At 63.5% G+C, this 13,887-nt stretch overlaps 1 protein-coding gene across 1 annotated transcript in view; it reads left to right on the top strand.

Moving 5' to 3' along the window:
- The window catches only part of DAGLA (diacylglycerol lipase alpha), a 63,985-nt gene extending 51,316 nt beyond the window's left edge, over positions 1-12,669 (top strand). Inside the window, exons 10-20 of the mRNA XM_030333238.1 lie at positions 897-1,050; positions 1,429-1,512; positions 1,626-1,703; positions 2,263-2,343; positions 3,184-3,326; positions 3,667-3,735; positions 4,071-4,143; positions 5,424-5,620; positions 6,328-6,457; positions 7,001-7,188; positions 9,075-12,669. Of these exons, the coding sequence (XP_030189098.1) occupies positions 897-1,050; positions 1,429-1,512; positions 1,626-1,703; positions 2,263-2,343; positions 3,184-3,326; positions 3,667-3,735; positions 4,071-4,143; positions 5,424-5,620; positions 6,328-6,457; positions 7,001-7,188; positions 9,075-10,032 (2,155 nt within the window). The 3' untranslated portion in view covers positions 10,033-12,669. The remainder of the gene's footprint in view (positions 1-896; positions 1,051-1,428; positions 1,513-1,625; positions 1,704-2,262; positions 2,344-3,183; positions 3,327-3,666; positions 3,736-4,070; positions 4,144-5,423; positions 5,621-6,327; positions 6,458-7,000; positions 7,189-9,074) is intronic.
- Positions 12,670-13,887: the final 1,218 nt, after the last annotated feature.

Raw genomic sequence — 13,887 nt, forward strand, 5'->3', positions numbered from 1 at the left:
TCCCCGTGACCTACATTTGAGCAGAGGTCTGAAGGAAGTGAGAAGTCCTGTCATGAGATATGGCCAGTGCATCTGAGGGCAGGCAGGAAGGCCGGTGGGGCCGGAGGGAAGTCGAAGGTAGCAAGCCAGAGAACCAGGGCCTGATGGGGCAGCGCCCTTGACCCTTGCAAGGACTCCAGCTCTGACAGTAGACAAGAAAGGGCAGCGCTGTAAGGTTTTCAGTGAAATGATGTGGCTTGACTCATGTCTCAGAGGCTCACCCTGGCTTCCGATCGAGAATGCCGAGGACAAGAGTAGAAGAGGGAGACCGGTCGGGAGGCCGCCACGACACTCCAAGCCAGAGATAATGGTGGAAAGGGTGGGCGCCAGGGAAGGTGGTTGGAGTCCGTTCTGAATCTGAAGGCAGGGCGAGCTGATGTGCCGACCGCCAGGCCGTGGGACGAGAGGTGGGGGGAGGACCCGAGGCCAGGTCCAAGTCTGGGACCGTGCACAGAGCAGCTGGGTGTGGGGGATTCAGGGAGCACGCGGGGGTGGACCATCGGGGACTGGGACCTGGCATGGTTGGATGGGGGCGTCTGGAGGCCGGGAGCAGGGCGGGCGGTTCGGTAGCTCGGAGGAGGTGTTCCGTGCCGGAGAGCAGGAGCAGGTGTGGTGAGCGAGAAGGCGGGAAGATCGTTGCTCTGGCGGAGGACGAGCCCCAGGAGGCTGCCAGTGAGGGAGGAGCAGTCCAGGGGTGAGGGGGAGAGAGCGTCGAGGGCGAGGGAGAGACCCACCCGGTCCCATGCTGCCAGGAGGCCAAGTAGGCTGAGGACCCTGGGACTTGCGAGGGAGGTTCCAGGGAGGACGGCAGAGAGAATGGCTCTCCCGGGTCTCTGAGCCCTCTGCCACCTCGCCAGGTGCTGCCTGTGCCCTGCGCGGCCCCGCTTCGCCCCGGGAGTCACCATCGAGGAAGACAACTGCTGTGGCTGCAACGCCATTGCCATCCGGCGCCACTTCCTGGACGAGAACATGACCGCTGTGGATATCGTGTACACGTCCTGCCACGACGCGGTGAGGGGCCGCCCGGCCAGGCCCGCACTCCCTCTGGGGCTGGGAGGTGGTCCCCACCCCCACCCCCAACACTGGGGCTTCTCGGCCAGCCTTTTGGGGGAAGGGATCAAGGGAATAAGCAGTGAGGGCCTGGGGAGGGGGCAGCGGTCCTTCTAGACCCTGCAGGCAGGACGGCTGCTCTCAGGCTGTCTGAGCTGGAGGGGAGCCTGGAGGGCAGGGCGGGCTGTGTGCTGGGTGGGGAGGGAGCCCCCGCCAGCCCTGTGGGGCCCAGCGGCCAGGGGAGCCGATTCTGTAGCAGGAAGACCTGCTCAGGTCACTCATTCCCCAGGTCTAGCCCCCATCCCAAGGCCATTCGGCTCATGAACCCCCTTATCCTAGGTCTATGAGACCCCCTTCTACGTGGCAGTGGACCATGACAAGAAGAAGGTGGTGATCAGTATCCGGGGAACCCTTTCCCCTAAGGTATGCTGCCTGTGGCTCCCAGCCCGCCCCTGTGGACACCCTCACAGCCCCCGAGGGGTGCCTGTCATCCTCACCCCTCACCCCACCCCTCACCCGTCCTCTCTTTCCACAAGGATGCGCTGACAGACCTCACTGGTGACGCTGAGCGCCTCCCTGTGGAGGGGCACCACGGCACCTGGCTGGGACACAAGGTACGCCCCGTTCCGGGCCCCTTGCCTTCTCTCCAACCCTGCTGGCACACAGACCTGTCTTGTTGCTGCGGTGGGGGGCCTCCCTGCTTGCGCCACCCCCCCATCACCCCCCTGAGGTGCAGATTCATCTAGAAGTTCACTGTGGCCCACCCACCAGGACCCCCACGGTCCTACCTGGCCCAGATCCTGTCCCAGAAAAGCCTGAGGAGGCAGCACCTCACCCTACTTGGCCTCCTGGCAGCACAGGACCCAGGGGGTCTCTCCCTCGCCCTCAGACGCTCTCTCCCCTCCCTCACTGGCAGCCTCCTGGGGCTCGTCCTCCGCCAAACCACTGGTTTCTGGTAGACAGACATGCCACTCTTCTGAGCCTCAGTTTTGTCATCTGTGAGCTGGGACTGATGTGAGAAAGTATCCACCAGGCCCCACAGCCAGGGGTCAGGAGGGCCAAAGGGGAAACGGGACAGGGTTAGTGAGCTTCCAGCCACTGGTTTTTACTGGTCTCTAAAAGACCTCCCTCCCTCCCTGCCCGTGACACCCACCTCTGTTCCTCCTTACCCAGGGAATGGTCCTGTCGGCTGAGTATATCAAGAAGAAGCTGGAGCAGGAGATGGTCCTGTCCCAGGCCTTTGGGCGAGACCTGGTGAGGCACTTTCCCTGCCAGCGAGCCCTGGCCACGCTGGCCCTGCCTCCCCGAGGGCCACACTGGGGGCAGGATGCGTTGAACGGTGGCGCCTCCCCAGCAGGCCAGGCTCCTACAGCCTCCTTTGATGCCTGGCTCCCGGCCCCCTCCTCACTTGCTCAGTCCCTCCCACCTGCTCTGACGCCTTCCTCTTTTGCACCAGCATTTCTTGGGCTCCCCTGCTCAGCCCCACCCCGTTGTGAGCACCTGTTCCACGCCAGGCACTGGAGGCCCGAAGATGGTTCGGGCCAGGGGCTTCAGAATCTAGAGCAGGCGATGGAAAATCGTTGCAGAGCCGATCCAAAGGGGGTCACTCTGGTCGGGGTGATCTCCCGAGGTGCTGCCAACTGCTCTTCCCAAAGCCAAGCCGTCCCTGGTCCCCGGAGAGCCCAGTCTAGTGTTTGGGGCACAGAAACAAGGGCAGGTGAACAAGCGATTATAACAGAGTATGATCTTTACAGAACGTACGCTGTTACACCAGAGTATGGTCACCATGTATGAAGGTCTGCCACAGGTGTAGATGCAGCGTCTAGGAGGAAGTCAGCCTCTCCTGGGAAATCAGAAAGGGCTTCTCCAAGGAGGTACTCTGAGCAAGGTTTGGAAGGATGAGTAGGAGTTTGTTAGAAGAGTCCCCCCAACAAGTTGCTCTGTGTGAGTCTAGCTTGGCCCTCTCTCTCTGCCCCGGCAGCCGCACAGCACGGACACGATCCCGGGACTCTGGGAAGACCCATCCGCCTCCCTGGTTTCAGCTAGTCCAGACAGTCAGCGGGGCAGGGCTCTCAGGTTTCTCTCGGTTTTCAGGGCCGCGGAACCAAACACTACGGCCTGATTGTGGTGGGCCACTCCCTGGGTGCAGGCACGGCTGCCATCCTCTCCTTCCTTCTGCGCCCCCAGTACCCTACCCTCAAGTGCTTTGCCTACTCCCCACCAGGGGGCCTGCTGAGGTGAGCAGCCTGGGGCCTCAGAGTTGGCTTGGGTTGGTGGGGGCTAAAGACTTGGGAGCTGGCCCCGGGCAGTCTGGCTTCTGGTCACACGGGGGCCTGGGAATGGCCCGCTAAGCGCGGGGGGGGGGGGGGGGTGGTTTGCTGCGTCAGATGCCAGGCAGACCCCAGGATCCACGCCCGGCAAAGCCTCACTGGCAGGAAAGGTGCGACAGGCAGCAGGCGGCCTGGCCTGGCACCCGTGAGCTCCCCGGAGGGCCTTGAATCAAAAACTGACCCCAGGAGTGCCGGAGCGGGGCCCGCTCACCACCCCTGCCTTAGCACCCCCTGGCTTCCTTTGCAGCGAGGACGCCATGGAATACTCCAAGGAATTTGTGACAGCTGTGGTTCTGGGCAAAGACCTTGTCCCCAGGCGAGTCGCAAGTCACAAGTTATGCCCTCTCTCCACGGTCCCGATCCCGGTCGACTGTTCCTCCCTCCCCGGGGGATTCCCATCTCCCCGGGGGGAATCCCAGAGCCCCCAGAGCCGGAGGATGGGTGGCCCCACCCTGCCTGACCTCCCTTCCCTGGCTCGGCCCTGCCGAGCTGCTGACTCCCGCCTGCCTGTCCACCCCTCCCACCCTGTGATCCTGATGGCGTGGTCTGTTTCTGTGGCTGCCATGTGCCTGCCCGCTCTGCCCCCACACCCCACACCTCTCCCGGGCCCTGGCCAGGCCAGGCTGACAGCCGTCTTGCCTCCTTCCCCAGGATCGGCCTCTCCCAGCTGGAAGGCTTCCGCAGACAGCTCCTGGATGTCCTGCAGCGAAGCACGAAGCCTAAAGTGAGCCCCCGCCCCTCCCTCCTGCCAGGGCACGCTGGGCCCCGGGCACCTCACCTGTCCTGTGCCCTGCCTGTCCCTTGGCACAAAGCACAAGAGGCCCCAGCCATGGGAGGCCAGGCTGTGTGTGGCTGATGTCATGGGAACCCCAGGCCCTCAAACTCTCAGACCTCCAAGCTCACCACGTCTCCCTGCTCCTTGTACAGAGGGGGAAACCGAGGCTGAGGCCCAGAGTGGGCAGGGGACTTGCTGTTGCTTACACAAGCTGTAACTGAGTCAGGAAGGGAACCAAGGGCTCCTGAGTCCCCATCACCCAGAGCTTCCTAAAGTCAAGAAAAAGCAGGCCCGAAGCCCGGTGCTTCGACTTTGCGACAGGAAGCCCCCTGCCAAGCCCGCTGCGGCTCCCCAGGCTCCATGAGCCGGGCTGCCACCGCCGGAGGGGATCTGGGTGCACTTTGTTCTGATGTCCGCTGTGGCTAAGGAGAGGATCAGCCCTTCCTAATACCTCATCAGGTCTCGGAGGAGGACACTGGGGGGCTCCTCCTGTGGCAAGCCGGCCTCAGCATGCCAGGCAGGGGTGGGTGCTGTGGCCAGGTACCCGGAGACAGGCAGGCAGGGGCTGACCTGCACCAGCTTGTCCCCTGTGACCCCCAGGCCGGCCCCCACCCCATTAACCATCTCTGCCCAATTTGGCCTGTTCCCAACCTTGGTGCCCATGACCCTCCGGCAGGCAGGGCCCTGGGTCAGGCACCAGGTGGCAAAGGTGGGCAGGGCAGCAAAGCCTTAGGGGGCCATGTCTGCCTGGAGGAGCCTGGTTCTGGAAGGTAGAGCTGTTCCTATCAGACCCAGGCCTGTGCCCTTGTCAGGCCCAGGAGGCAGGTAGCTGGGAGCCAATCCAGACGTGCCCAGGCCTGGTAGGTGCAACTGTGATGAACTTCGGGTTCTGTTCTGTCTCTGACTCAGGAAATGACCTAGAGCAAGTCCCTTCCCTTTGCTGGGCTGTTTCCCCATCCTCCAGATAAGGGGTTGACTGCTCTTCCAGCCCCTTCCCAGCCCTGACATTCAACAGTGTCATATCATCTGCCCTTGGCATCTGTTTGGCCATCCTGGCCACCATATGCCTCGGCCACTGCGTCCTTAGGTGGGCACTGTCCTTCCCTCCACCCATGGCCATCCCAGCTCCCACCTGTCACCAAGGGCCCTCCTTCTGAGGACGCTTCTGCCCCTGCCCACCCAGCCAGCCCTGCTCAGCACTCTCCCCATCTCCCCCCTGCCCCGCACAGTGGCGAATTATCGTGGGGGCCACCAAATGTATCCCCAAGTCGGAGCTGCCTGAGGAGGTGGAGGTGGCCACGCTGGCCAGCACGCGGCTCTGGACCCACCCCAGCGACCTGACCATCGCCCTGTCAGCCAGCACCCCTCTCTACCCACCCGGCCGCATCATCCACGTGGTCCACAACCACCCAGCAGAGCAGTGCTGGTAGGGTGCTGCCCGCGACCCTGGTCAGCTGGGGGGAGGCAGCGGCCAGGGGGGGTGGGGGACCGGGCTGGCCTTGCTTTGTTACCCCTCGGAACAGGACGGGGCGGGGGTGGTGGGCAGAGGCTGGGAGACACTGGCCCGGGACGCTCACGGCAGGGGTTGCCCTATCCTGGGGCGCTGGGAATGGAAGAAAAGTCCAGAGCGGGACTCCAGGCTCCTCCCTCGGCCGTCTCAGACTTTGTTCCTGAGTAGCTCTTCCCACTTAGGGGCCATGTAAAAGCGGAAGCCCTGGAGGGGTCACCCTGAGGCACCGGCCAGCTCACACCTCAGGTGTCACTTGGCATCCCCTCCGGGATTAGACGGCAGTGGTTGTGACAGGGGCGGGGCGGGGGTGGGAGCACGAAGGTGGACAAGCTACACATCGACCTCTCTTACTTCGTGCTCTCAGAGGGTCAGGCCTGGATCCTCCTTCCCAGCGACCCCTCCTGCCCAGGATTGGGGCAGGTGTGACCCAGGCCACGAGCGGGTAGTAGGCTGTGTAGGGACAGCGGCTGAGGCCCATTTGGCACAAACGGTTCCTGGCTGGGGTGGGGGTGGGGGTGGGGTGGGGGCTCAGGGTGAGGCGAGAGCAGGGGGCCCAGGAACCTGGGGGCCTCGGCCAGGGAGTCAGCCCCCACTCAGCTTTCCTCCGGCGCCTGTGTCCCCAGCTGCTGTGAGCAGGAGGAGCCCACATACTTTGCCATCTGGGGCGACAACAAGGCCTTCAACGAGGTGATCATCTCGCCGGCCATGCTGCATGAGCACCTCCCCTATGTGGTCATGGAGGGGCTCAACAAGGTGAGAGACCCTGCGCGGCCCCGGGCAGTGACATCACCTCAGCACCCACAGCACTTTGCTGGCCTGTCTCCGTCCCCCTGTTATGAGCAAGGGTGCGGACTCTCAGAGGAGTGAACCAGAGCTCGTGTTCTGGCCCCCACGCCTCCGCGGTCCACATCGCCACGTGGCCCCGTAGTGGAGAGCTTAGGAGATTCCCAGGGACCTGTCCCCGAGGCGGGCTGAGCTTAGAGGGCCTGGAGGCCACCTGGCACTTGACAGGTGCACCACCACCCACGGGCACCCTCAGCCATCACCTGACCGTGGAAAGGCTGACCATAGGGAAGGGAAACCCCAGCCTGGCTCATCTGTGGGGCAGGCCTTCCTGGTGGGGAAGGGACCTGGGGTGGGGGGACAGGAGCGGGGCCCGGCTCACCCCACGTGGTTCTGGCCTGAGAAGCCTGGCCTGCTGCCCCGCCCCGCCCCCCCCCCCATGTGATTGTCACTCCTCCGCCACCACCACCACCACCACCACCACCACCACCAGCTTGCCCGACCCGTCCCCAGGTGCTGGAGAACTACAACAAGGGAAAGACGGCCCTGCTCTCTGCTGCTAAGGTCATGGTGAGCCCCACTGAGGTGGACCTGACTCCCGAGCTGATCTTCCAGCAGCAGCCGCTGCCCACAGGGCCACCCGTGCCCGCCGGCCTCGCCCTAGAGCTGCCCACCTCAGACCACCGAAATAGCAGCGTCAGGTGAGCCCCAGGCGCCCAGTCCCAGCCCACCCCAGAGGCCGCTACAGGTGCCACAGTGTATCCCAGAGCACGAATGTCTGTGCGCGTCTGTACTCTGTGCACGTACTGGGCCCACGTGTTCACGGAGCTCTGCGCACGTGCACAGGAGAACTCCATCTCGATCCCCTCTGCTCAGGGTCTCCCGATCAGCTCCCACTGCCCCCGCGCCTGCCATCACTGAAGCCCGCGTGGGATAGTGGCCGTCTAGGGCCGCACAGACACACGGCCACAAGCACACAGGTTCGCTCGTGGCCATCTGGTCCCAAAAAGATGGATACCCACGCACTTACATACGTGCACACATACGTGTTTGTGTTGAAGCGGACACGTGTGCATACGTGTTCACAAATAGCTCTAAGTGCACAGAGAGCCCACGCCAGGACCGGCAGCCGTGCACGTGAATGCGTGAGTGCACCTGTGCCCAGACTGAACCACGGAGACACGTTTGGGGTAGCTGACATACAGACGCTTGGTGTGCCTGCCGTACACAGAACCCAGAGCCGTGCATGCATGCTCCCAGGCCCACCCACACTCCGTATTCACGCACACTCTTACCAGGGGGTGGCTCTTACACGGTGGCTCCTGGCGGGTGGGAGTCTTCCTGGCTCTCTGGGACCCTGCCCGCCCAGGTTACAGATTTGGCCAGGAGGCTGCTCAGAAGGGTGGTCGCTGCTTCCTGGCCCTTGGCGGGTACACCTGGACGTCTCTCGCTCTCCCATTTGTGCATTTCCCGTGACAACTACATGACCACATGAGGGAGCCAGTGTCCCCTCGCAGCAGCAGCTGCATCACCCCCCCCCCCCCGCCCCCCCACTGCCCGGTCCGGTCCCTTCCGCAGAGGGCTCCAACCCGTGGCAGAGGCTGGAGGAACCCCAGTGTGAGGAAGAAAGTGATCACAGTCCTGGGAGAGGTGGGGGGAGATAGGGGGGTGGGGAAGGGTGGTGCTGGTGCTGAGGGTCTGAGAACCTGTGGGGGCAGCTCTGAGCAGTGCTCTTACCCCTTCCCCCTTCCCCCTCCCCGCTTCCCCCTTTCCCCTCCCCCCTTCCCTCTTCCCCCTCCCACCATTGCCTCATGAGTGACCTGGGGCAGCCAGTCTCTCTGAGTCTCAGGCTACCCACAGGTACAAGGTGCCCCAGCAGTGCTCCCAGCAGGGGCCTTAGGCCTTCAGGGCTCCCTACCCACAGCATTAGCCAAACAGGAGTTGTTTTTAAAAAACAACGGTCCCTGGGGCGCCTGGGTGTTTCAGTCGGTTAAGCCTCAGACTCTTGATTTCGGCTCGGGTCATGATCTCACGGTTTGTGAGTTCAAGGCCCACATCAGGCCCTGAGCTGACAGTGTGGAGCCTGCTTCGGATCCTCTGTCTCCTCTTCTCTGTCTCTCTCTCTCTCTCCCCCTGCCCTGCCCCTGCTCACTCGCTCTGTCAAAATAAATGAACATAAATAAATAAGTAAGTAAGGGTCCCTGGGGCGCCTGGGCGGCTCAGTAGGTTAAGGGTCGGACTCTTGATCAAGGCTCAGGTCATGATCTCGCGGTTCGGTTCTTGAGTTTAAGCCCCACATACGGCTCCTTGCTTGGGATTCTGTCTCTCCTTCCTTCTGCCCCTCACCTCCTTGTGCGCTCTCTCGCTCGCTCTCAAAATAAACTTTTAAAAAGCCCTTTTAAGAAATAAATAAAAAAGAACTTAAAAAGAAAAAAAATAAGCGTCCCTGCCCCGGGCCGTTCAACAACCGCGAAATTGACTTTCCCCTCTTCTCCTCCCCGAGTTCCCTCCCGCCCGGAGCGAGTGGGAGGAGTCTCTGCCCCTCCTGACTCTCACGCCCCTCCCTGCCCCGCCCTCCCCTCTGTAGGAGCAAGTCCCAGTCCGAGGTGAGCCTGGAGGGCTTCTCCGAGGGGCGGCTGCTGTCCCCGGTGGCCGCGGCCGCAGCGGCCCGCCAGGACCCCGTGGAGCTGCTGCTGCTGTCCACCCAGGAGCGGCTGGCGGCGGAGCTGCAGGCCCGGCGGGCGCCGCTGGCCACCATGGAGAGCCTCTCAGACACCGAGTCGCTGTACAGCTTCGACTCGCGCCGCTCGTCAGGCTTCCGCAGCATCCGCGGCTCACCCAGCCTCCACGCCGTGCTGGAGCGCGACGAGGGCCACCTCTTCTACATCGACCCCGCCATCCCGGAGGAGAACCCGTCCCTGAGCTCGCGCACCGAGCTGCTGGCGGCCGACAGCCTGTCCAAGCACTCCCAGGACACGCAGCCCCTGGAGGCGGCCCTGGGCAGCGGGGGCGTCACCCCGGAGCGGCCCCCCAGCGCGGCGGCCAACGAGGAGGAGGAGGGGGGCGGCGACGGCGGCGGGGTGGCCCCGGGGGCCGAGCTCTCGCTGCACAACGGGCGCCTGGGGGACTCGCCCAGCCCTCAGGTGCTGGAGTTCGCCGAGTTCATCGACAGCCTCTTCAACCTGGACAGTAAGAGCAGCTCCTTCCAGGACCTCTACTGCATGGTGGTGCCCGAGAGCCCCACCAGCGACTACGCCGAGGGCCCCAAGTCCCCCAGCCAGCAAGAGATCCTGCTCCGAGCCCAGTTCGAGCCCAACCTGGTGCCCAAGCCCCCGAGGCTGTTTGCCGGCTCGGCCGACCCCTCCTCGGGCATCTCACTCTCGCCCTCTTTCCCGCTCAGCTCCTCGGGGGAGCCCATGGACCTGTCGCCCACGGGTCTCAGCAGCCAGGAGTGTCTGGCAGTGGACAAGATCCGGACTTCTACCCCCACCGGCCGAGGGGCCAGCCCCGCCAAGCAGGACGACCTGGTCATCTCGGCTCGCTAGCACCCCAGGCGTGGCTGCCGGCTGAGGCCCAGGCCAGAGTAGGTGGCCCCCCGGGCTCCTGGTGGCTGCCCCCAGGGCCAGGCCGCTTTGAGGAGAGGCCCCCAGGGGCCGGTTTAGCCTCAGGCACGGGGCACTGCTGCTGAGCTGGGGGTCCACGTCCCTACCTCAGCTTAGGACCGCCAGGCGGCTGGGATCTGGGTCCTCCAGATTGGGGAGGGGTGTGATGCAGGGGGGAGCCTGGGGCAGCCGGCCCGGTGGGCAGGGCAGCGCTCTGCCCTCTCGGCCTGCCTGTCCCCCACAGGGCATCCCGGCACCCCCTATTCCAGGACCGGCAGTGGGCATGCTGACTCCCCATCACTGCCCTCTGGCTGCTCTCCCAGGGCCCAGATGGAGAGCAGCCCTCTCCCCACATATTCACGTCTGTGGTCCAGGCTGGCATCTGCCCTGGCCACCCCCCAGATCTGGTGCCTGCTGGCCAGCCCCCTGGGGTGACCCCACACCAAGGTGGCCCGCAGTGCTGTGTATGTTTACAGAAGCCGCTGGGCTGGGCTCGGGATGTTTCCTGGGCTTGCAAGCCCCCCTCTCCCCCATCGTGTGTTCTGAGCAGGGAAAGGAGGAAGGCCAGGCTCCACAGAGCCCAAGGCAGCCATGGAGCCTGGAGGGGCCTGGAGGGGCCTGGAGGAGGGTGGGATCAAGACTGCCGCTTCTCTGCTCCGTGCCCCTCATGCCGATCTCTCTGGCAGTGGGTCCTGGGCACCCTGGCCTGCCCTGTCTGCCCATTAGTTCCTGGCTTGCCTTCTACCCCCAGGGATCCTGGCCACTCAAAGGGTGGAGGGCACAGGTGTGACCACCCCTGGCTGCAGAGTCAGTGCCCTGGGAAGAAGGAGGGCACCCAAATCCCCCTTCCTTTGAGGGCTCCGTGTAGCTCCTTTATATCACCTCGCCCCCACGCCTAGGCAGCCTCGGGCCCTGGGATCTGAAACCAGACATGCCTCCACCCCCCCCCAGCCCCCCTCTTCACTGGCCTGAGCTCCTTCCTGGCAGCGGGGTTTTCTTCCCTACTCCCTGCCCCACCCCCCCATCAATGTCCTGTGGGCAGGAAGCAAGGCCAAGAGCAGGGTATTGTGGGACCGGACTAAAGGAGGTGCAGGACGGCCAGGGGCTCTGGGGCTGTCCTGGGTTACTGGAGGCCTCCCCAGCCCACACCTGAGGGGGGTTCCTTCCCTGCTGGGTTGGGGAATCACAGGGAGGTGGAGGCCGGCCTTTCCCCAGAAGCCCAGTGGGGGAAGGTCCGAGCTGGCGTGGCGCGTGTGTGCATGTGCATGAAGTGTGTGGCGCTCCTGAGGAAGGGGCTGCTGGGGCCCCCGCCCCACCCTACCTGCCCTGCCACTTTCCCAGCCTGCCAAGAACACAGCCAGTGACTGCGATGGGGGCCCGTGCCCGGGGCGGGGGGGGGGGGGGTGCGGCGCACAGGACGGGCTCGGTCTCAGATGTGTCCTACCTGCTGCTCTGATCCCCGGTTTGGAAAACTGATGTGTGCCCAGACGCTGACTGCCCGCTTGTGCCTTCGTCTCCTCGGAGGCATACTCCCCCACTCTGGCCCCCCACGGCCTCTCTGGGGCTGCTAGATGCACTCCCCTGACCAAGACCCCCCACCCCACACCCTCATCTCCTGATGACTCGTATCTGGGGCCTGCATCCTGACCCTGGTCCCACACAGAGCTGGGACTGGCCTGGACACTGCCCTAGGACCCCTGCCCACCCTGACGGATGGAAACAGAGACCTGGGAGCTGGGCCTCCCTCCCTCTCTGACACCTACCCTCTCCCAAGACTCCAGGACACTCCCCCACCCCCCCACCCCCCGCTGCAGGCCCGCTGCTGGCATAGCCTGGGCCCAGCGCAGAAACAAAATGGAATCAGTAGCTCTTAGAGTTTAAAAAAAAAAAAAACACAAAAAAACAAATCGTAAATCAGAGTAAAGTTCCAACAAGCACCTCAGCCAATTGCAGGGAGAGACTTGGTGTCTGGCCTTTTAATTCCTCCTCTGCCAGGGTGGCCCTGGGACCTCTAAGGGGGCGTGGTCCCCACCCACGCCCAGGACTGAGCCATCAGGGACAGACCCCCCACCCCCAAGCCCGCAGCCACACAAAGGTTACAGACTTGGGGCTGGGGCAGGCTCGGACTCAGCCCTGGAGGCCCCAGGGTCAGCCCACCCCGAACCCGCCCCCTCCCCACCGCACCCCTGCAGGATGGGCCTGCTGCACCTCTCTCCCCTCCTCCCGACACCGCACTTGGGGGGTCTGAGCCACCCCCCTCAGCCCAGCTAGGCTCAGACCCACTCCCCCTCTGTCCCCCAGACTGCAGCACAAGCTTTCCCAGCCTCGAGCGGGCCTGTCCTCCCAGGGGCCTGGGTGACCTCCATATGCAATCGGTAGCGAGCAGCTGGGCCCCACAGACGCTCAGGCACTGTACGTGCCATCCCCCCATGACTTTTTGTACTTACTGTATGAAAGATCCAAACTAATATTGCTGTAAAAAGGAGAGACAAATTAATATAGCTTATTCTATAAATATATCTGTATATAAAGGTTTCTGTATATTGTATAGAGCTGTGTATAAACTGGATGTAGAAGCACCCTCGCTGCCTTGAGTGCTGTCTTCCCAGCAGATGGGGATGGGGGTGGGGGGGGCCCTGAGACTGGCTCTCACTGCTGTTGATGCCCTGGTCTAGGACCACACTCAGAGGGACAGAAGCCACTCGAAGCCCCACGCGAATGGGGGCAGGACTTTGTCGAGCCCTGCCCATGTGAAAGTCTTCCCAGGGGATCCGAGTTCATGACCCCATTAGGGCCTTGAAAGATGGGACTCGGCAGTCCCTTTCTCCTCCCCGAGGGGTCTGGGCTCAGAGAGCGTAAGAGACCACAGAGCCGGCATGTGGGGCACCAGGCTGGTTTGACAGTTCCCACGCCTTCCCCCCCCGATACTGAGAACTAGAACAGAGAGAGGATGCCACTAACTCCAACACCCCCCCCCCCCCGCCACCAGCAGGGTAGCACCGAAATGCAAGGGCCACTGGAAATCTTTGCTGAGTGCTTCCTCAGCAGGGTGCACAATACCCAGCCAGGCACACTCAGGGAACCCCAGGGACCCCAGCCCATCCTGCGGACACTGAGGCCTGGGGAGCGGCTGCAGGGCCTGGGTGAGTGGAGCCTCCCGCCGGCACCAGGCCTGACCTGCCTCCTCCACACGGCAGGTGGCGCTGTTCCTCCAGCCAGCCGCAGGGCGATGGCACAGTGTGGCCCAGGCACTGACCCGGCCAAACTCTGACCTGACCTTGACCTTCCCTTTCCTACACTGCCCACCCTCTCACCCCGGAGTCCAGAGTGACCCTACTTGGTGAAGTTTGGGGGAAGGTGATGGAGCAGTGCCTTTCTTCCAACCCCAGCCTCTTTGGACAGAAGCGGAAGCTGAGGCTTGATAAGGGCCAAGTCGTGCTTAAGGTGACTCAGGCTGTGGGGACAGATCTAGGACCAGAATTCAGGCCCCTGGCTGAGGACTCTGGCCTCCACCCTCACCTGTGTGGTTTTCAGAGGCTCTTCCCACTGTACAGTCTGAGTTTGCAAATTATCCTATCCAATTAGTGCAGAAGCAGAAGACACAGAGGGCCAGAGAGGTTCTGTGACTTGCCCAAGGTCACACAGAGGATGGAATGGGGAAGGGCTGGGGCGGCGCTGTGCCCCCCCCATCCCCACTCAGGCCCTGTGGCCAGCCCCTTCCGTCTCAGCTGGGAGGGAGGTGGGAGAACGAATGTCCTGCAGGGCTCCCCTGACCTCTCTCACCCCCCGGCCTCACTG

Source organism: Lynx canadensis, chromosome D1 (assembly GCF_007474595.2).
Source record: "Lynx canadensis isolate LIC74 chromosome D1, mLynCan4.pri.v2, whole genome shotgun sequence".
Lineage (NCBI taxonomy): Eukaryota > Metazoa > Chordata > Mammalia > Carnivora > Felidae > Lynx > Lynx canadensis.